The sequence below is a fragment of the Panulirus ornatus genome, chromosome 10 (genome assembly GCF_036320965.1).
Source record: "Panulirus ornatus isolate Po-2019 chromosome 10, ASM3632096v1, whole genome shotgun sequence".
Classification (NCBI taxonomy): Eukaryota; Metazoa; Arthropoda; class Malacostraca; order Decapoda; family Palinuridae; genus Panulirus; species Panulirus ornatus.
In genome coordinates this window covers 27547840-27571460 of record NC_092233.1, presented here as the reverse complement: position 1 = coordinate 27571460, position 23621 = coordinate 27547840, and the positions used below count along the sequence as shown (strand labels likewise).

At 42.4% G+C, this 23621-nt stretch overlaps 1 protein-coding gene across 2 annotated transcripts in view; it reads left to right on the top strand.

Annotated features, from left to right (window-relative positions):
• LOC139750844 (troponin C) overlaps nt 1-18189 on the top strand; it is a 209430-nt gene extending 191241 nt beyond the window's left edge. Inside the window, exons 1-6 of one of the 2 annotated variants that reach the window (XM_071665634.1) lie at nt 666-794; nt 7533-7560; nt 8144-8287; nt 12447-12566; nt 13754-13885; nt 15863-18189. In XM_071665634.1, the coding sequence (XP_071521735.1) occupies nt 792-794; nt 7533-7560; nt 8144-8287; nt 12447-12566; nt 13754-13885; nt 15863-15888 (453 nt within the window). In that variant the 5' untranslated portion in view covers nt 666-791 and the 3' untranslated portion in view covers nt 15889-18189. Of the gene's footprint in view, nt 1-665; nt 795-7532; nt 7561-8143; nt 8288-12446; nt 12567-13753; nt 13886-15862 lie in introns of those variants that run through there. The other variant, XM_071665633.1, reaches the window with a different exon arrangement.
• Nucleotides 18190-23621: the final 5432 nt, after the last annotated feature.

Sequence of the window (23621 nt, the reverse complement as noted above, 5' to 3'; positions counted from 1 at the left end):
GAGAGAGAGAAAGAGAGAGAGAGAGAGAGAGAGAGAGAGAGAGAGAGAGAGAGAGAGAGAGAGAGAGAGAGAGAGAGAGAGAGAGAGAGAGAGAGAGTCTGCTGGTCTCCATATATTCAGGTCAACACAAGTGATCAGAGCAGCAGCAACACTGTGCCCAGAACTTGTATGCTGCCGTTCTTACCTCGATTATAATCAACCTTGAATTCATAGTTTCATTTAAGACTTGTGCAGACGTAAACATCTATGTTCTTAAGAGAAGACTCGGTTCTAAAAGAGAAAATGAGGCCATTGTGGATGGATTATCCTTAAATTCTGTGCTTATCTCACCTATTCGGTGACTAACTGAAATGCGTACATGGTTATAAATAGAACGTTGCCAAAGTGAGGACAGACTCTCACTTATGCTACAAATACTCGCCTTGTTTACAAACTGTGAGAGGTCGTGCGACCACTCATTACGCGCCACCTCGGGCCATACACCTTGAGGTCTCCCTCCGCACCCTCACACTGCGGAGTCCGACAGACAAGCGAAGTGTACTGCGTCGTGTATGCGTGTTGTGAGGTGTGAAGTGATGGAGAAAGGGTTTCCGAGAAAGCGGGAAGAGGCCGTGAGGGAAGGGGAAGTCAAAATCTAAAGGAATGAGTGAGTCTCGTCCGGAATTTGTACTCCAAAATAGTGAGCATAAAAGACGGAGCTGGTCGAGCAGAGCACCACTAGCAGAGCGTGCTGCAGCTGTGTGCAGGCCCGCACCACAGGCTCCCTCCTCACCCTCCCTCACATTATAAACATGGTGAGTTGACCTGCCTCTCTTTCTCTCCCTTCCTCCCTCCCTCCCTCTCTCTTTCTCTCTCCGCACCTCCCGTGCAACCCGACCACATCCACGAAACGGGGCATTTCGTCGTATGCTAAATACGCCGTGCTGATTAACCACCTGTCTGGGGCTGAGAGAGAGAGAGAGAGACGTGTCTGTGAATGTTGAGGCGCTGGTTATTACCGTGGGGGAGAGAGAGAGACGGAGGGAGAGGACACTGTACTACCGGGCTGACCTGGAGTGTCGACTGTCGAGCGCTAGGCAATGGCGGTCGGTGGTTTGCCATCACTGGAAGACGCTGGGATGCCGCGAGCTCCAAGATGTGAGGATGTGTTAGCATCATTATGACAAGTGTTGATCACCGTGTTAGCATCAATATAAGGTGCTAAAGAAAAAGAAAGAGATAAGTGTTGAGAAATAATTAATTACAAGTGTTGGTGTTTGTACTACAAGGTGGCTTTAACGGCGCTAACTCCGTCTGGGGAAGATGAGGCTATGTTAACTCACATTCTTAGGGTGCTGAAGCTATGTTACTTTCCCCTATGGAGGAGCTGAGATTTCTGTTTCATTTTCTTTTTAACGCCAACACGAGACAAATGAGGACATGCCAGCGTCACTTGAGTCTACGCGAGAGGATTGCGAAAGTGTGTTAGCATCAAAACAAGACGATGAAGGAAAGGTTAACACCACCCGGAGGTGATAAGAGTGTGTTAACATCATTGAGCGTGTTCGTGGCCGTGTTAGCACCATCGTGAACTGTGTAGATAACACCAGCAGTTACTGACACGGTGAGGGTCAGACCTGGAGCTGAGGGGAATGGTCGCACCTTGAAAGATGTGTTTCTGCCGTTAGTACTAGTAGAAGGTGATGAAGCTATGTTAGCACCATCATGAGGTGATGAAGCCATGTTAGTTGCATCAGGAGGTGATGAAGCTATGTTAGTTGTATCGGGAGGTGATGAAGCTATGTTAGTGCCATCAGGAGGTGATGAGGCTATGTTAGTGCCGTCATGAGGTGATGAGGCTATGTTAGTGCCGTCATGAGGTGATGAGGCTATGTTAGTACCATCATGAGGTGATGAGGCTATGTTAGTACTATTATGAGGTGATGAAGCTATGCTAGTACCATCAGGAGGTGATGAGGCTATGTTAGTAGCATCATGAGGTGATGAAGCTATGTTAGTGCCATCATGAGGTGATGAGGCTATGTTAGTGCCATCATGAGGTGATGAGGCTATGCTAGTACCATCATGAGGTGATGAGGCTATGTTAGTGCCATCATGAGGTGATGAGGCTATGTTAGTACCATCAGGAGGTGATGAGGCTATGTTAGTAGCATCAGGAGGTGATGAGGCTATGTTAGTACCATCATGAGGTGATGAGGCTATGTTAGTGCCATCATGAGGTGATGAAGCTATGTTAGTGCCATCATGAGGTGATGAAGCTATGTTAGTGCCATCATGAGGTGATGAAGCTATGTTAGTACCATCATGAGGTGATGAGGCTATGTTAGTACCATCATGAGGTGATGAAGCTATGTTAGTACTTCATGTTTTGTTTGATGAGGCTATGTTAGTTCCATCATGAGGTGATGAGGCTATGTTAGTACCATCATGAGGTGATGAGCTATGTTAGTACCATTTCAGAGGTGATGAGGCTATGTTAGTACCATCTGGAGTGATGAAGCTATGTTAGTACCATCATGTGGTGATGAGGCTATGTTAGTACCTAAGGAGGTGATGAAGCTATGTTAGTACCCATCATGAGGTGATGAGCTATGTTAGTACAATCATGAGGTGATGAGGCTATGTTAGTACCATCATGAGGTGATGAAGCTATGTTAGTACCATCATGAGGTGATGAGGCTATGTTAGTACCATCATGAGGTGATGAAGCTATGTTAGTACCATCATGAGGTGATGAGGCTATGTTAGTGCCATCATGAGGTGATGAGGCTATGTTAGTACCATCAGGAGGTGATGAGGCTATGTTAGTACCATCATGAGGTGATGAGGCTATGTTAGTGCCGTCATGAGGTGATGAGGCTATGTTAGTACTATTATGAGGTGATGAAGCTATGTTAGTACCATCAGGAGGTGATGAAGCTATGCTAGTACCATCAGGAGGTGATGAGGCTATGTTAGTTCCTATCATGAGGTGATGAGGCTATGTTAGTGCCATCATGAGGTGATGAGATTATGTTAGTTCCTATCATGAGGTGATGAGGCTATGTTAGTGCCATCATGAGGTGATGAGGCTATGTTAGTGCCGTCATGAGGTGATGAGGCTATGTTAGTACCATCAGGAGGTGATGAGGATAAGTTAGTACAATCGGGAGATGACGTGGCTATGTTAGTACCATCAGGAGGTGAAGAAGCTATGCTAGAGTCATCAGAAGGTGCTGAGGCTATGTTGTCACCACCAGGAGGTGCTGAGGCTATGTTAGCACCACCAAGAGGTGCTGAGGCTATGTTGATACCATCAGGAGGTTCTGAGGCTACGTTAGTACCACTTGAAGGGCTATGTTATACCATCAGAAGGTTCTGGAGCTGTACAATTACCATAAGGAGTTCTGAAGCTATGTTAACACCACCAGAAGGTGCTGAAGCTATGTTAGTACCATCAGAAGGCTCTGAGCTTTGTTAATATCATCAAATAGCTCTGAGGCTGTGTTACCTCATTCAAAAGGTGCTGACACAATGATAACACGGCGAGGAATTATCTTAATAGTGTTAACACTGTATGGAGATAGTGAGGCTGTGTTAAGGTGTCGCCGAAAATACGTTAGTGTTAATAGAAGTCATTTGCACTAGTTATAACACTCTCAGGTGATGCTGCATCGGTGTTAGCATTAACAGAGTGTGTTGAAATTATGCTAACACCATTAGATAGTGCTGAAACCATATAAGCATAGTTAGAGGAGGTTCAGACTATGTTAACATTTCCAGGTGGTCTTAAGGCTATGTTAGCACTATTAGGAGGTTATAAAGCAATTTGGATATGTTAAGGCTATGGAAGCTCTGTCAGGAGGTGCTCAAACTTTGTTAATACCATAAGCAAGTGCTCAAGCTATGTTAGAATCACTAGAAGTTAAAACTCGTTAATACCGTCAGAAAGTAATGCAGCTATGTTAGCACGATCAGAAGGACCTCACACTATGTTAACACCAATAGAAGCTTCTGAAGCTATGCTAACAGCAACAGAATATGCTGAAGCCATGTTAACAGTAGCAAGACGTGTTGAAACCATGCTAGCACCATTAGGAGGTGCAAGAGTTAGCGTAAGTTTGGACAACCAGAGTGCTGAAACTATATTGGAACCATCAGAAGGTGCTAGAGCTAAGTTAACACCACTAGAGGTGATCAAACTATGCTGACTTTCTATGTTAGCACCATTGATAATGCCAGCGGTAAGTCAGCGAAAGTTGCTAAGGTTGTGATGACAGAAGGAAAAGAGGCGGCAGAAACTCTTCTAGTACGGCAGAATGATGCTAACGCTATCATCATTAGGAAGGACTGAAGTGTATGTTGTCAAATGAAAGTAATAGGGTTAAGTTACGATTAGGACTGTGTTCTCTCTGTAGGGAAGAGTTGAGACAGTCAACTGCGCTCAAGAAATACGAGGGTCACATTTAGCGGTGGATGGAACAAGGAGCGGGAAACTAGATTGGAGGTGGAAGGATGGAGTGAGAAAGATTTTAAGTGATCGGGTCTTAAGCATGCAGGAGTGTGAAAGGCGTGCACGGATTGAGTGAATTGGAACGATGTGGTATACTGGGGTCGACGTGCCGTCAATGGACTGAACCAGGGCATGTGAAACGTCCGGGGTAAACCATGGAAAGGTCTGTGGGGCCTGGATGTGGATAGAGAGCTGTGGATTTGATGCATTACACCTGATAGCTAGAGAATGAGTGTTGAGAGGATGTGGCCTTCGTCTGTTTTCTGGCGCTATCTCGCTGACGCAGGGGGTGGCAATGCTGTTTCCTCTCTCTCTCTCTCTCTCTCTCTCTCTCTCTCTCTCTCTCTCTCTCTCTCTCTCTCTCTCTCTCATAATATGAACATGTCGCAGGTCACAGTACGCCCAAGTCGTAGCTATATCGACTGAAAGGTGATGATTATAAATCAAAACAAAGGAAGAAAGATATAATGAAAATAAGAGACGACAAATAATCACGAAAAAAAAGCATTTCTATCGTTAAAGGAACAAATATTTTTTCCGACGCTGTAAATAGTTACCCGCTCGTGTCTGAAAACCAGATGTCTTTGACCCTTACATATTCTTCGTGCTAAGACCTAAGGGTCTTTGACCCAACATTTTATCCCACTAAGACCTAAGGGTCTTTGACCCTCATACACTCATCCTATAATGTCCTAAAGGTCTGTGGACTCACATGTTCATCCAGCAGACACCTGAGAGGCAGGTGGATCGTCTTCACAAGTGGATCTTTTAAAGAACTGGTGTATAGGAGGAAGGTGTGAGCGAGGCGCTGGTCATCAACTCCGTCGCTTTAGAAGGCTTGATCAGGAACAAGATGCACCTGAGTATGGGCTCGGCCAGGAGAGACCCCGTGTGGCTCCTACTGCTCCTGCTGCTGTACTCCTGCTGCCACACCCAAGTTGGAGAAGCTAGCATAGTAACAGTTAAATTTGGACAAGCAGGTCCTGATGGCCAGACGTGGTGGTGGGGAGAAGCAGTGATGTGGGAGGAGTGGTGAACATGAAGCAGAGGGGCTGAGGAGTGAGGGAGTGGCAGACATGGTGTCGGACAGAACTGGGGTGTGGGAGAAAGTGGTAGTCATGGTGTGTGGAGGGACAGAGGTGCGAGGGAGTGGCAGACATGGCAAGGACTTAGGAACAAACACACCATCACATACCTGCTGACACCTGACACCACTACACAGCTACCAACAACCAATAACATCATCACACACCTGCCAACACCCAATAACACCACTACACACCTACCAACAGGCCGTCATCACCATCATACACCTGCCAACACCCGATATCACCACCATACACCACCCAACACCAGACTCCAACATAAATGACAAAATCTTAGACGTACAGAGGAAGGGAATTCCCACAGAGCTGGAAAGGGGAAGAGGCAGTGGGGTATCTCGTGGTGTGGGAGTGAGTACATCTCGTTAGCGGTGGGGCGCCCCGGCCCAGAAGGCTCCCCGGCAGCCTACAGCAGGGGGGGATCTGGACACCAGCTGTCGGTGCCAATCCACTAGACCTGTTGACATCACTTTTTTTGTAGCGGCTTGTGTCTCGCTTGCCTCTACGTTTGCTCCTGTCTCTAATCATGTCTCTACAGACCAATCCTCTCTAAAGTCTGTCTATGTTGCTATTGTTGTTATTCCATATAGCACTACACTTCGTAAGGATCCTGATGTACAGTGTAGAGATCGATTGACCAAAATCCCTCGCGCGTGTTTATCTGTGTATCAGTAGTGAAGGGCCTCCAAATGCAGCAGAGGACAACAGAGAAGGGCTTGCCAAAGTTTGCCTCACGGTCTTGCCAACTGATGCAACCTGAAGCATTAATTTACCGTCCGTGAAGGTAAACAAAACCAAGATCTTAGATATACGATGTCGAGTAGAAGCGAACACTCGCAAGCTCAGGTGATTCTATTGTTGTACTTGCTAAAGACAACACAAATTCCTCACAATCACCGACAGTCACTGGGATGACATGTGAGTCTTCACTTTTTTACGAGCTTCGTCATGACATTCTAAAGACCTTCAATAATTTATCATAAGCCAGATCACTAAAAACACAGACAGCCAGATATAAACCACACAAACACAGAGTCACGTTAAAATGGGCAAAAGGGTGCAACATATCAGAAGAAAGAGCATCGACTCACAGCAACAGAGTTATGGGAGTGCACCACTTCGCATCCCCAGCATTAATGGGAAGCAGCCACAGTCATGTGCTTGTCTACCACCCACATTCATTCTCGAGAAGACACCCACTGCCCACTCAACAGCTCCCGCATTTTAGAATTCCATTTCACTTCAACAGTCTTTGTCCATCTACAGTTATTCCCACGAACAGATAACATTGTCATCTGTTGAGAACACTTCCTTTATCGCAGATGGCACAGATGGTCAGGAGATAGCACTGCCTTTATCACAGATGGTACAGATAGCCTGGAGACACCACACTCCCATCATCCACAGGTGGCACGGACATCACTTGACAGATCCATCATCCTATCGAAGTAGCGGGTCATCTGCAATATATCACCTTCAGATCTTGACACATCTCTGACACATCGGTTCAGGATAAGCTAAAGAAATTCCCACAATCTAAATCCATGACCGGTGAGTAAGAAGGGAAGGAGGAGGAGGAGGAGGAGAGGAGCGTGTTCGAGGAGCCAGGCGCAGCCACGCCGACAATCCTGGCTTGGGCACAACAGGAAAAGTCTCAGTCTAACTAAGATACTTGTAGAAAAATTTACTTTAACCTTAATCTAAGACATTTTAGTTTGTGTTTGTATCTAACAGTTGTTAACACGGTCAGTTCTATTATATGATTTATCTTTATTATTTATTGGTTGAGAGAATGAAGCTTAATTTTCAGTTTGTTTTAACTAATCCTTGGTTAATGTAATATCTCTCTATCATCATGAAAACTTATCTCGCAATATATCTTATTTTCTTTCATAAGGTAAACTTATGAGTTACTAACATTCGAACTACCGTTGCAGGACTCACTGGAAGATGACCAGATCGCAGGTGCGTATGAGGGAGGTGTCATGGCCCCGAGCTGCCAAGCCTCTTCCAGCCACACTCATTAACTCCTCTGGCGGTTCACTGTCACCAACGTGTTGAAACAGCTCGAACGAGTCATAGATACTCGTGAACGTTGTTTCGAGACTTTGTGTGACTTTATGGGTGTTCGTGTTCACTGTATTCCGACTGAACCTCCCGAATGGAACCTTTAAATCCTCTTTATGTACGTCCTGCAACCCCATTAATGCATTAGTTTCTACTGTATCATTCTACTCTAAAACAGACCTAATTCAATATGAAATTTATAAGTTACGACTCAATTCCACGAGCTTTACCAGACGACCTACAAACTGACAGCACTTTGGACATTTGTCTCATTCCTCGATTATCAATAATTCCCTCTTGTATGTTAATACTTAAACCAAATGTCGGCCACATCTTCGTAAAGGAGTTCGAAGTTGTTGGTCTTTGCATCGTAACTAAGAAGCACAACTTTCATTAACTATTTTCTTGCTATTTCCCAACCCTCTCATCCTCGTCCCCCACCGGACCATCACCACTCCCTAACGTGAGCCTCGTCTTGCAGCCCTCCAGAAGGCCTTCGACTCCTTCGACACTGACAAGAAGGGCTACATCACCCCCGAGACCGTCGGCACCATCTTGAGGATGATGGGCGTCAAGGTCTCCGAGAAGAACCTTCAGGAGATCATCGCCGAGACTGACGAGGACGGTAAGTCGAGGATAGAGGTCGAGATATAAGCCTTGAGGCATCGGTAATACACAGTACAAATAAGACGACATCAGGTATCAGTCTGGTTACGTTGCTCAACCTTGATATGTCTCTAAACCATCATATTACTACCTCACCTTCAAACCCAGTAGTATCATGCTTACTCAGTAGTATCTGAATGCTATCAGGCTTAGCGGAACCTGATTCTAAAAGTAGAATGTAGTTCTCTCAAGCCATTATCAACAGTGGCCCTCAGTGATTACTGGTGTGGGTCAACACATCCACTTATCTCACCAGCCATTATCATAAAGTTACTTGATGTTTCGTCTTCTTCTGGGGCTTAAGTGTCCGGTTTATGACCATCTTCTTAGAATGGAAACCTTCATACTATGATCTCAATTTCGACAAATGACCTTCAGTACCATAATGGAAACTTGAACCTTTACTGTGTGATCCTTGAAACTTGAACTTTCATCTCATGTCTCCTTCCTCCGAACAAGCCTTACATTTCCATTATAGTTCTTTATATATATATATATATATATATATATATATATATATATATATATAAGTGCACGAGTTCAAAGTGGTGCGCGTGATATAGTATATGCAATAAACAAACAAAAAAAAAAAAATAGGAAAATGAAACACAATAAAATCCCAAATGCACATTCGTGTAATGATCACATCGTCAGGGAGATAAAAGAATGAGATAGAAGACATAGAACAGTCAGTTGATATAAAAGGAAGAGACGTAGTTAAGACGCCATTGATAAACAAGCGTTACCGAATGGTAGTGTTAGGGTTAGTGTGTTAGGGTAAGTGTGTTTGGGTCTGGCAACATACCTGTCATAAGATTTCTTATTATGTCGACAGGAAAGGGAACTGTTTACAAATTTTGCCCACAATAAAGCTATCCAATTTGCATAGACCTTTTCTAATATTAATGTTACAATTCTTTGTGTGTTTGATAACAGAAGATTCAGTGATATTTCTCGTGGTAAAGGAGTTACAGTTAATAACTGAATTTGCATTACTCCAGTCAATACAATGTTCATAATTTATAACATAATCAAGCAAAGCATTTGAATCTTGTCCTGTTCTTATACTATAATTATGTTGCTTAATCTTAACCCAAATTATCCTTAGCAGTCTGCCCAACATTAAACATATTACAATATTTACAGGGGACTCTGTAAGCACAGCCCATAGACTTTTCTGGCGAGTTTTTGATTAAGATATTCTTTATAGTATTGTTATTCCTGAAGGCTACATTTACCTTAAAGGATTTAAGGAACCTTGGAAGTATAATAAGATTATCACTAAACGGGAGAAATAAAAGATTCTTGGATGATCAATGAAAATGACATGAATGTCGCTTGGAAGAGCTTCAGAAAAACATTCAAAGCAGGAGAAGGAAAGTACATGCCAATGCATAGTAGGCGGTCTGCTTCTAAAACGAAACTAAGGTAGTGGAATGGTGAAATAAAAAGAGTGCCTCTTTTCTAAGAAAGTAGCTCAGAGAAGCCAATAACCAACATGATAGAGTATGTAAATTTGTGTAAAGAAAGTGAGACAGCAATACGAGAAAGTAAACATCAGTATCAAGCGTACATTGTTAAAAACAGCTGAAGAAACCCTGAGGAGTTTTACAGTAGAAGCAAGAGTCATAATCCAGTCAATAGGTCCATTGATTACAGAAAACGGTGACTTGGTTCAAGACAACAAAGCCATGGCGAAAATATTACATTACTTCTTTGAATCTGTATTTACGATCGAAGACATACCCATGTCCCGAATCCAGTTTCATTGAAAAGAGAGAAGAACGTTCTTCAACAATTTGACATAGAATCCGAGGACATACTTCCAGCAACAAACGGAATGAAAACGAATACAAAACGGCAGAGCCTGGCAAGTTTTATCTGAAAACAATGAAAGAAGGGAAAAATGAGATATCTAAGCCCTTGGCTGTCCTTTTCAATAAGTCACTTGTTATGGGAAGAGTTCCAGATGAATGGAAGTTTGCTAGTGTAACAATGATATTCACAAAGCTCATAATTCACTGTCCGGAAATTATGGTCCTATTAGATTAACGTCTGTAGTTGGAAAACTTTCGAAAACCATTAATACGAGACAGAACAGTAAACCATCTAAAGGACCAATATTTGATAATCGATCTTCAATCTCGTTTTCGACGAAATCACTCATATTTGACAAATCAGCATAATTTCTTTTGGGATATGATTTTGTATGACGAAAATAAAGCACTTGGGGTTATCTATCTAGATTTTCAAAAAGCTTTCAATAAGGTTCCCCATCATAGTTTACCAATAAAAAACTGAGTTACGTGGAAGTGATGGTGTTGTACATCAGTGGATGAAATATTGGTTTACTGGCTGTAAACAAAGAGTTGTGAGTAATGGCCAAGCCTCAGAATGGTTAGACGTAACAAGTGGAGTACCACAAGGATCTGTCTTGGGACCGGTTCTCTTCTTCGTATGTGTTGATGATATTGATAATCGGTTGCATTGGAAGATAACAAAATTCGCTGATGATACAAAGCTGGGAAATGAATCTACAAATGAACTTGAAAGTCTGCAGCTTCAAACAGACATAGACAAACCGATGAACTGGGCTCATTAGTGGCAAACAAATTTTGATATTGATAAATGCAAAGATTTACGTATCGTTAGTAAAAACGAAAAGGCAAGCTACAGTATGAATTTACTTGAACTGAAAAAGGTAAATCAGGAAAAAGACAATGTTATAATCTCCAGTGACCTAAAACCAAGTATGCAGTGCACAGAAGCAGTGATAAGAGTGAACAAACTTCTTAAATTCATAGGTAGAGCCTTGAAATTTACGCCTAGGGAAATTATCTTTGCTCTTACACGTCACTGGTTCGTCCATATCTTGAACATTGTTTTCATCTTTGGTCACCCTGCGTGAAAGACATCGACACAATGGAGAAAGTGCAATGTCGAGCTATCAATATGATTCCCGGACTGAGAAACAAATCGTACGAGAGCAGATGAAGCGACTTGAATGTACTTAGCTTGGAAGCGAGAAGGTTAAGAGTTCATCTAATACAAGGATTCGAAATTATCAAAGGTTTGATAATCTTGATCTGTCGAATTACTTGATACTTGATTCGTCTGATTTTTCTCATAGTAATGGATACATATCGTGGGCAAACGTTTTGCCTCCAATAAGTGGAAAGTCATATTCTTTAACTGGATTTTTAACATATGGAACTATTTGACAAGTAGCGTGGTTGAAAGCAGTACTATAGATATGTTTAAGAATAGAGTTGATAAATACTTCGTTTCAAGTCCACGACTTACATTATTTGCGTCTCCTTAGTCACAATGATAATTTGCAGGTTATTCTCCTTGAATTATCTGTATACCATCTGGCTTTTACCGCAATAATCTGAGAGTTTCTGATATCATCCACTATCACAAACAGTCCCGAAAGGACCCAGTGATCTGCTGCTGTTTGAATTTTCTTTTTGTTGTGTATATGCAACATTCACCACTGGAAAGAGAATATATATATATATATATATATATATATATATATATATATATATATATATATATATATATATATATATATATATGTGTGTGTGTGTGTGTGTGTGTAAAATAATTTCCACACTATAACCTAAACCTTAACTGGCATATCCTTAGCACCCTATCATCACCTCGGCATCTCCTCTTTCACATAATGACATTGAACAAGATCCACAGTTCATATCGTCAGCCGCCCTTGGAACCACACTTACGGTGTGGTTCTACCTCCGGTGTGGCTTCCACACTCAGACAAAATCTATTAACACAGAACCTTATATTCCATAACTAAATTTTCTAAATAATATTCATAACTTCACCTCATACCCCACGATTTCTTCCCGATCGCTCGAACCATATAAATCCCCTCTTGATGACCTAATCCATAAGACCCGAAAACCTCCAGTTCGTGACCTGACCTCATCCACGAACCGCAACTATGTCCCTAATGTATTCTTAGGAGCTGGGACGCTTCTGTCTGTGTATCATTGACGAACTATGTCACAACTACTCATTAGGCTGTTATACTCAACACTTGAGACTCTGTAAGCTTTACCTTAACACTGATCCTCGAACCTCGTCCTCAGGATCTGGTGAGCTGGAGTTCGAGGAGTTCGTAGAGTTGGCGGCCAAGTTCCTCATTGAGGAGGACGAGGAGGCGCTGAAGGCGGAGCTCAGGGAGGCCTTCCGTATCTATGACAAAGAAGGTGAGTTGAGGGTCCTGCTTGGCTTCTGTATTTATGACCTACAATTCATCAAGTACGCCACACACAAACACACACACACACACACACACACACACACACACACACACACACACACACATAAAGTTACATATGCATATACATTCACACATACCCATTATGCACAATGTAACAGAAGAGGTTTTTTTGTGTGTGTCACTGGGAACACCAAAGACCTGACGATACAAGGATTTAGGTGTTGGAGAAACAATACCTGTGAGTGTTGTCAGTGTTTCCTGTACTGGACAACAGATGGTGAGGAGGCGTGTGTTAGTCGGAAAATTTATTCTTTGGTGCAACTGTAATGTTGCTGACGTTCTCATCCAATGGAGGCATTTTAAGGTGTTTAGATATTCATTAAGCTGCAAAACGTATTTTACGAAGTTCATATATCTTTTTTTTTATACATATTCGTCAGTTCTCGCGTTAGCGAGGTAGCGTCAATAACAGAAGACTGAGTCTTAAAGGAAACATTCTTCACTTGGCTCTCTTCTCTGTTCCTTCTTTTGGTTAAGTGAAAACTAGAGAGTTAAACTAGATAGAATTATACACTAGAAAACCTACTTTGCTAAAGTATATACTAAAATGAGAGTGTAGAATGTTCGCTGGGATAAAGATGGAGGAAAGTGAAAAAGGTCGCTTGCACAAATACCATGTCACCACGGCATATGCACGTGTAACCTTGACTCTGCACGTGTAACCTTGACTATGCACGTGTCGCCTTGACTATGCACGTGTCTAGAGAGGCTTGTTATCAGTGATGATAAAAACCTCAGTTACTCAGACCTAGATGATTGGAAATCTAGGAGCGACTGAGGTGACTCTCTCGTCATAGCACCTATGCGCTAGTGAAGAAAAAATGATAATGTAAAATTCTGAATCAATTTTTCTTTATTATTTCATTACGAACAAATACATTTCTTTATACTGATCAGGAGAGACAGTAGCCTGATAGATAGATGACGGAGGAACCATGATTATCTGACCTGAAAAGAAAAATCCTGTCTAATTGACGCATTCCATTTATAGCTTCTTGAACGGAGACTATGCGTCTCGTTTTGACCCAAAGCTGTGATCATGTCGCCTCCCACTGCCTGCCTGCCTGCTTTACTGACCCTCCGCCCCTCCTCCTCCTCTGTCTCCCCCTCCAGGTAACGGCTACATCACCACCGACACCTTGAAGGAGATCCTCCGCGAGCTGGACAACAGGCTGACGGAGGAGGACCTGGTCGGCATCATCGAAGAAGTGGACGAGGACGGCTCCGGAACCCTGGACTTCGACGGTGAGAGAGAGAGAGAGAGAGAGAGAGAGAGAGAGAGAGAGAGAGAGAGAGAGAATATGAAGCCCGTGTCATTACGGTCCTCAGTCAAGGAAGGAGAGACGTTTATATGGCGTGTGACGCCGTAAAGTCGGGTGGAATATGACATCTGACGGCACGGCTCTCGCTTGTCTTGATCATGTAACACAGTGTGGCTCCTGCAGTGTTTCTGTAGTTGGGCTCACACACACACACACACACACACACACACACACACACATACACAACTGCTACATACTCCCCAAACCTCTATGGTTGGAATCCAGGTAGATATTCCTTGCAAACTTAGAGAACAAGACATAAAAACAAAAGTTATAAAACAAGACTGACAAAAGCAAGGCTTATGAAACCAAGACATAAAAAACGAAAGTAAAAAGTTGACAAAAAACAATAAAACATACAAGACTGATAAATACAAGACATAAATACAACAGTGTGATAAGAATAAGAATTTCACAAACACGAAGACTCTTGATCCCTGAAGGGAAGATTCATAGACTCCGTGTGTGTGTGTGTGTGTGTGTGTGTGTGTCTCAGGAACCATGGCTGTTCACTTGACATTTATGGATCCATAATAACCTTAACCCAACATAACTGGCGGGATATCATCTCTGTGTCTTCAGGTGTAGCGAGGAACTAAAAATTACCTTACCATGTCTCTCATCCCCATGAATATCTAGTCCTTTTCTAGCACCTGTCTTGTTTGAATTTATATAGTACCATTCTAGGATGAACTGTTAAGTATTCTAGAATATATGTAGAGAAAATGTAGCTCTTCATATTATTGGTAGGCGAAATGCAGCTCATTAGGGTATAGTTGGAGTAAATAAGGCTTTTTGAAAAACAGGTTAGACTAAATATGGCTCTTTCAGACCAGGCGGAATTCATATGGCTGAGTTCTAGCACTCACTAGTCCCTTAAAATGAGGTTATCTGAGTGATTTCTAAGCCCACACGTCATCAGCCCACTTGTTTCAAAGTACAGTACTGAGCAAATACATCTAACGTCCATTCCTGACATGTTCCTCTTTAGGATATCAAGCGCCAGTTATGATACACGGGAAGGAGGATTCCTGAGCCAGAGATGCGTAAGCTCTGGAAAAGAGAACTACAGCAGAATTTAGCGAGTTTGAAAACATTTATGTGTGATCGTATGGGTTAATGGTGGTATATAAACCTTTGTTGTGCCGACACTTCTGATTAAAAGTTAAAGGTATATGCATTTGTACTCTTAGGAATATATATATATATATATATATATATATATATATATATATATATATATATATATATATATATATATATATATATATATTTTATTTTTTCATACTATTCGCCATTTCCCGCGATAGCGAGGTAGCGTTAAGAACAGAGGACTGGGCCTTTGAGGGAATATCCTCACCTGGCCCCCTTCTCTGTTCCTTCTTTTGGAAAATTAAAAAAAAAAAAAAAAACGAGAGGGGAGGATTTCCAGCTCCCCGCTCCCTTCCCTTTTAGTCGCCTTCTACGACACGCAGGGAATACGTGGGAAGTATTCTTTCTCCCCTATCTCCAAGGATAATATATATATATATATATATATATATATATATATATATATATATATATATATATATATATATATATATATATGCATATATATATGAAGGGTATGTGTATAAAACCATATATTGAAAACTTCAAACATTTCTAAATCACCGATGCTTAGTAAGAAAAAAAGATATAAAAGTATATGAATTTCATGAACCACAAAATTACATCTTATAAGTAAGTGTAGTGTGTAGTGCTGTTGATAGTGATAGCTGCACGAGAAGGTAGTACAACACGTTCTTCTGTACTGTAACAACTGTACCAGAAGTTTATAAAGTAATTACTGTAACAGGAAAAACTGAGACAATGTTCTCTATGATCTTTTTTCTAATGAAAATATTTTTTCTTCCAGAATTCATGGAGATGATGAACGGCTAGGCCCCGTGAGGACCTCCACATTACCCTCATCTGATGCACAACACAGCCGCTCACTACCAAGACAAGCCTCCTCCTCCAACCCTCCAGCCCCCACTCACTGTCTTCAATCACTCCCAAACTCGTCCCCTCTCACTCACACTCTCACTCATTTTCACTCACATTTTCTCGCTATACCCTGGTTATATATAAATATATATATATATATATATATATATATATATATATATATATATATATATATATATATATATATATATATATATTTTTTCCCATCTCTGTAAGGCTCTTTCTACCTCATCTAAATTTTCTTCTGTGACCTCATGACGTCTAACATGTCTCCCTGTGCACACCCGCCTGCCAATCTGCGTCTCTTGTTGTAAATATCTCAAAGTTTGTTTATCTTTGCCACTTGCATATCCTTATCTTCTTAGCCCAGTCAGCTGGTTAGTTACTTACATCTTTTTCTGATCACTGTCGAATGGTAGATAAGTCCCTGTCTCTCTCATCACTGTTGACTGACTACAATTACTTCTATCTCTGGTTTTATCAGTGGTGGTGATTACTTTTTTTTTATCTCTTTCTTATTGCTGTCGTTATCTATTACTTGTATCTCTCTCTTATCTCTATCACGTAAGCTGTATGCAGATGGTACTATATACAAATGGCATTGTATGCAGATGATACTGTATGCATATGGCATACAGACGGCTTGACTCCCGACCCCTAGTGGCACCGCTTGCAGTTCGCATCCCTCCGTCGCTTGTTTAGTCTGCCTTGATCTCTCACGTTTTCTCATTTCCCAGCATAGTTACTCTTACGTAGGTCGCTTTAGCTCCAGTTTCGCTGCTTGGCATTCGCTTATTTTCATCAACCATCGCTGCATTATTGCTTTCTTTATAGCTGGTTTTATAACTACCCAAAGTCCATAATCTAGTTTGCTAAATAACATGTAAACCATCAAATGTCTTTGATCCCCGTACGACCTAAAGATTTCTACATAAACTAAGATACAAGTTTAAACATACACGCATGTCATCTTCAGCACTAACACACTTCCAACAACAATGATTAGTTACTAAGAGGACCTAATTCGTCGACATATATCGCTAATTCTTTTCATCATAGTAGTACATGTATACTACACAAGATTATGTACCTTCGTGAAAAACATAAATAGAAGATATATGGACACATATTCCTGCTTGATAAGCTATTTTCTGTATTTAGACAAGGTACAAACTAATCTGATTCTAGCATCTTCATGTTTAATGCATGATTACGTTAGGACTGGCTTGCTTCGCTAACGCTTATAGTCCCTCGCTAACGCTTATAGTCCTTCGCTAACGCCTATAGTCCCTCGCTAACGCTTAGCTTTCTCTCGCTATCCGCTGCTCTTTCAGATATTATAAGTTTTATTCTCTATATTGTATTGGATTTTACTTTTATCGTTTGGTTGGTAACTGCTTGGCAACCTTGCCTCCTGTCTGATAATGTGTCATTTGCTACAAGCTGACCCTCAGCTATCATTCCTCAAGTCTAGTGAGACTTATAGTGCTATCAAGTTCTTTCATTTCTCAGTTTATCCTTTCTTAACTTGTCTGTCAAGATATTATATGCCATTCTTCCTCGTCCTCCAGCTTGACTTCCCATTCTAGTTCTCTTCAAGCAGCAGTGTGGCAGAGTTCCAGGAGATGATAATGGGTGGGTAGGAGGGTGAGCGGGTGGCCATAGGCGTCATATGAATATCTCATTCCAGCCTCCCTTCCAGACCCCAGCCTAGGACGGGCTTCCCCTTCCTTCCTGCTGGTCAAACTCATCCTCTTTCTTCTCCTCCTCCTATTCCTCCTCCTCCTCCTCCTTCTTCACCAGCTGGGGAGGGAGCTGTCCTCACCCTCACTGATCGATCCTCCGCCTTCACACCACACTCGAGCATGCTCATAGTCTCATCCATAGTTAAGAAATGTATTTTCTTCATTCCTGTCTTGATGGATTTATTCTTCCATGTTTCTGTGAATGTTGTGTCAAGTGATCCTGTCGTCATGTTAACAATCTCATTTATCGGGAGATTCATCCTGGCCACACTATAATCTATTTTTTTTTCCACTGAGTAAAGTTTTGGCAGTGGTAATGTACACACTGGCCAGGCCTTAAGGGGCCAGGTTTTCCCCCTGCCAAACCTGATCACAGTGGTGAAATGAGTGGCCAAAGTTAGTGAATTTCAAGTCTCATTGTTGCTATCTCGCACCATCAGCTGTTCATAGGAAGTGTTTCAATAAAATCTAGTAAAGAAACTCACATACAGTACGTGTATCTTCTATCCTCTGTTTAGAATTCGATGGCACAAACGATAACCTCAAAATATGGAGAAGAATCTGAAGACCAAATCTCTGAGTCTGGGGAGGCGGGTGGTTAGGGGTTGGGGCGGAGGACGGGTGAGAGGAACAGCCAGCCATGTAGGCCAACAGTCGTTCCTGTTGTTGCCGTTGATGTATGATGCTGCATCATCTGTGCAGGTCAGGTTATAAAGGCGAGGCTACGGTAGAGCCTTCATTGTATATTGGAATAAATAAATAATGAATGTATGTTGATTTGTCTCTCTGCACCACCACATCCTTCCTTCCCGTCCACCAAGACCACACTGGTCGGGTCTTGCTGGCCACACATACTCTCCTCGTCCAGCCGCCAGAACGTCTCCATAATAATGTGGCCGTCAAGACATCCTCTCTCTCTCTCTCTCTCTCTCTCTCTCTCTCTCTCTCTCTCTCTCTCTCTCTCTCTCTCTCTCTCTCTCACACACATCATTCTCGCTCTCCCCGTCTCTTCATCCTTTTTTTACTTTCAAGTTTCCTCTCTCATAAACCTGTTCTGTGATCGTGTTTCACCTTATTTACATCTCTTTTGTACGACTCTCTCGTTCGTCAACCATCTCTTTCTTTGTCATAGACTTGATCCAGTCATTCTCATGTCTCACTTCTTCCCTTCATCTATTACGCTAAGATCAGACGTCAGGAAGGCTCCCTGATGCTTTGCCTGTTGTCATTATACCCCAGGCCAGCGCTGTGAGGCGTCAGGGGAGGAGGGGAAGCTCTGCCTCACATTAAACACAGTTCTCCTGCACACTTCGTGTCTCATACATCACCACCTTCTTGTCGAACACCACACCAACTGCCCCTCTGACCTTCAGTATTGTCCATAGCTTCACTGAGACTACTGCTCTGAGATACTAAACTAGAAAGCATCCTCCTCTAGTCTGCCACCGCTATGCCTGCCACCATCCAACGTGCTATAACCTTCTAATTACAGCCAGCCACCTGTGGTTGGACGTGTCACACGTGCTGGACGACGGAGGCAAAAAAACATAAAATGTTGCTCAAATAAACTCAGCTTTCCTTGCACCTGTATTTGGTAGGTTTTTGGCAGCGTTTGGCGATGTCTGAGAGAAAAGTTCTTCAAATACAGCTGCCTGCTTGTACCTTAGTTTGTCACTGTTCTGCACCCTCGACCTCGAATATATGTTGGGTGACCATTTGATGGTTCTTGTCTGTCCTGGTCGTTGCACGGTGGTGTTGGTATGTGGTGTGGAACCTTGAGATCTCCGTCTCCTGCTCTGTGGTCCAGCCTCGATCAGGGATGCTTGTGGCCCTACAGTATCTGTTGACTGGTCATAAGGAAATCTTTTCTACGAGACACGATGGTTGTCGTCAGCTTCAACAGATGTCGTCTGGGTGCGGGGGAAAACGACGAAAATTTCCGATGTTTCTTACCTCGGGTCTGTCGTATCTACACGAGTGATTTGATTGCTACATTGCATCGTTCCCTGCGAATTCTAAGAATTTCAATAGTTCTTAGGTCAGTACCATCTGTAGCGCTAAAGTAATGGTTCCTTTAACCATTTTTCAATTGAATTACCCATATCCTGCATCACACTGAGGGAATGTTAGGTTGAGCTTGGAAACTGATATGGCTTATTGGGTTGTGATCGTAGCCACTGACTTGTAACTGTCTGTGTTCACTCGTAACCACGTCATGTGAACAGTGAGGCGGTGTATGGTTGGTAGCTCGTCTATAGGCTTTGGCTTCTGATGGCACGGAGGAACACCCTCGAGACAACATACTCCATATTCACATGACACTGATCTCATCATCACTAATGCACTTCTGTCGCTACAAAAAAAACTCCTGTCGTAATATTTCCTTCGTCACCCTCTGACTCCATCTACCAAATGGATGTACTCCTCTTTCCAGCACCTCCATCCCTACTCCTGCCACTCATTCATAGAGTTATATCAGCACATTTAAAACAACGTTCTTCTGAGCGTCGGATCATCTTACATTTCTTCATTGCGTTGCGTCTGTGCACTCCACACTCCCCTCTCGGTGAAACCGTCTTGACTGCCGTCGGTCTGCTAGCCATTTTGGAGCCACAGACGGCCATTCTGGTGACACTCAGGTCCATTTTGGAGCCACAGACAGCCATTCTGGTGACGCAGGAGGTGATTCTAGAGCCACAGATGGTCACTTTAGCACTAGAGGCGGCCGTTTATCGAACCAAAGACCTTGGTGTCAACGGCACACAATTACGTGAGTCACACGTTTCCCGCCAACTACCCTGAACACTTCATACTCCTTCTTTCATCATTATCTGCGAACACCACATACCTCTCCTTTCATCATTATCTGTGAAGCCACATACCTCTCCTTTCATCATTATATGCGAACACCACATACCTCTCCTTTCATCATTATCTGTGAACTTCAGAGAAACAGAACACTAGGGATATGGGATCCTGATTCCTGGGATCCATGGAGTTTAAAACTCTTAAAGAGATCGTTATCTGGAAGGGCGAAAATGGGTAGGTTTGAAGGCATAGTAGTTTCAACAATGTCATATGGTTGCGAGGCGTGGGCTATAGATAAGGTTGTACGGAGGAAGGTGGATGTGCTGGAAATGAAACGTTTGAGGACAATATGAGGTGTGAGGTGGTTTGATCGAGTAAGTGATGAAAGGTAAAGAGAGATGTCTGGAAATAAAAAGGGTGTGGTTGAGAGAGCAGGAGAGGGTGTTTTGAAATGGTTTGGTCACATGGAGAGAATGAGTGAGGAAAGATTGACAAAGCGGTTAAATGTGTCAGAGGCGGAGGGAGCAAGGAGAAGTGGGAGATCAAAATGGAGGTGGAAGGATGGAGTGAAAAAGATTTTTGAGCTATAGGGGCCTGGAACATACAGAAGGGTGAAAGGCATGCACGAGATAGAGTGACTTAGAACGATGTGGTATACAGGGATTGACATGCTGTCAAGAGACTGAACCAAGGCATGTGAAGCGTCCTGGGTAAACCACTGAAAGATGTGTGGAGCCTGGATGTGGCTAGGGAGCTGTGGTTTCGGTGCATTACATATGACAGCTAGAGAATGGATGTGAGCGGATGCAGGCTTTCTTCGTCTATTCCTGATGCTACCTCGCTAACGCGAAAAACGACGATTTGGTATGAAAAAGAAAATGCACACACGTGTGTGTGTGTGTGTGTGTGTGTGTGTGTGTGTGTGTGTGTGTGTGTGTGTCCCTCAACCTTGCTGAACCTAATATCTTAGCTATTCGCATTTACTCTCAACTTCCTTCTTTCACACGATTTCTGAAACTCAGTTACCAGCTTCTGCAGTTTCTCACTCGATTCTGCCATCACTGCAAACAACAACTGACTCATTTCTCAGGCCCTCTCATCCCCAACAGACTGCAAACTCGCCTCTCTCTTCAAGACTCTTGCATTTTCCTCTCTAACCACCTCATCCATAAACATAGGGGATGATCATTTGAGAAAAGATGTTACGAGGTGGAGTGATGAAGTTGATAATGTAGGAGAAAAGAGAGAAATATGTGCTGCACTTACAGGAAAGGAGTGCGTATGATTGGGAGATGTATAAGAGGAAGGAATATTTCAAGAAGGAGGTGCAGGGGCTGAAGAAGAGAGAAAATGAGAGGCTGGATGAGTAAGTATTAGCAAAATTTAGGGAGGATAAGAGTATGTTTTGGAAAAGATGAATACTGTAGAGATAAAAAAGATAACAAATGAAAACATCGCTGAAGAAGGCAATTGGGGAAGTGGTAACAGGCAAATATGAGGCAAAAAGATGGAGTGAGTATTTTGAAGATTTGAATGTAGTCGATGATAGGGTGGTAGTTTGTCGTGCGTTTTGGACGTGGAGGTGTTTGAAGTTAGAGCCAAGGCAAGTAGTTTGGTGAAAGGAGAAGAGGCTGTAAAAGCATTGCATAAACTGGTAGGGAGGCTGGAGTGGATAGAATTACAGTTGAAATTCTTAAGAAAGGGAGTGAAAGTTGTTGACTGGTTAGTTAGGATTTTCATTGTAAGTACAGATCATGGTGAGGTGCCTGAGGATTTGCGGAATGCGTGTATGGTGCATTTTATAAAAGCATGTGAGGGATAAAAATGAGCGTTCAAACTACAGTGGTATAAGTTTTTTGAGTATACCTGGTTACATGCATGGGTATAAACTTGCATGGTGATTGAGAGAGTGAAGGCATGAACAAACATCAGACAGGGCAGAAACAACGTGGTTTTAGGAGTGCTAGAGTATGTTTGGATCAGGCGTTTCCCTTGAAGAATTTGTGTAAGAAACACCTAGAGAAGCAGAAGGAACTGTATGTGGCATTTATGTATCTGGAGAAAACATATGATACGGCTGATACAAATGCTTTTTGAAAGGTGTTATGAATATCTTGTGGGAGAACAGCTGTTAGAAGCAGTGAGCTTTTATTAAGAGAGTAAGACATGTGTGCGAGTAAGTAGAGAGGAGATTGAGAGGAGATTGAGCTATCTCAGGTGATGTTGGGTCTCCGGCATGGGTGTGTGATGTCAACATGTGTGTTTGATCTGTTTATAGATGGGGTGGTATAGTATTCCCGACGGTGTTGTATGGATGCGAGGCATGAACACTAGATGAAAATATACGGAAGAGAGTGAACGTGTTGGAAATATAACGTTTGAGGACGGTAAGTGGTGAGGATGGTGGATCGAACAAGGAATGATATGGTTAGAGAGAGAGAGAGAGAGAGAGAGAGAGAGAGAGAGAGAGAGAGAGAGAGAGAGAGAGAGAGAGAGAGTGAGAGAGATGTAGTAATAACGAGAGTATGGTTGAGAAAGCTGAAGAGGGTGTGTTTCTATAATTTGGGCATATGGAAAGAATAAGTTAGATGAGGTTGACAAAGAGGATATGTATGTGTCGGAAGCGGAAAGGACAAGGAGATCGAGGAGACTAAATTGTAGGTGGAAGGATGGAGTGGAGAAGTTTTTAAGTGCTCGGGGCCTGAACATGCAGGAGGGTGTAAGGCCTGCATGGAATAGAGCGAGTTGGAGAGATGTCGCGCAAAGAGGTCGACGTGCTGTCAATGCATTGAACCAGGTCATGTGAAGCGGCCAGGGGAAACAACGGAAAGGTCTGTGGAGCCTGGTTGCCGAGAAAGGGCAACTAGAGACTGGATGTGAGCGGATAGGGCCTTTGTTCGTTTATTCCAGGGGCTGCCTCGCTGATTCAGATAATGGCGAACAAGGATATGAAAAAAAGGATTGACACACACACACACACACACACACACACACACACACATATATATATATATATATATGTATATATATATATATATATATATATATATATATATATATATATATATATATATATATATATATATATATATATATATATATATATATATATAT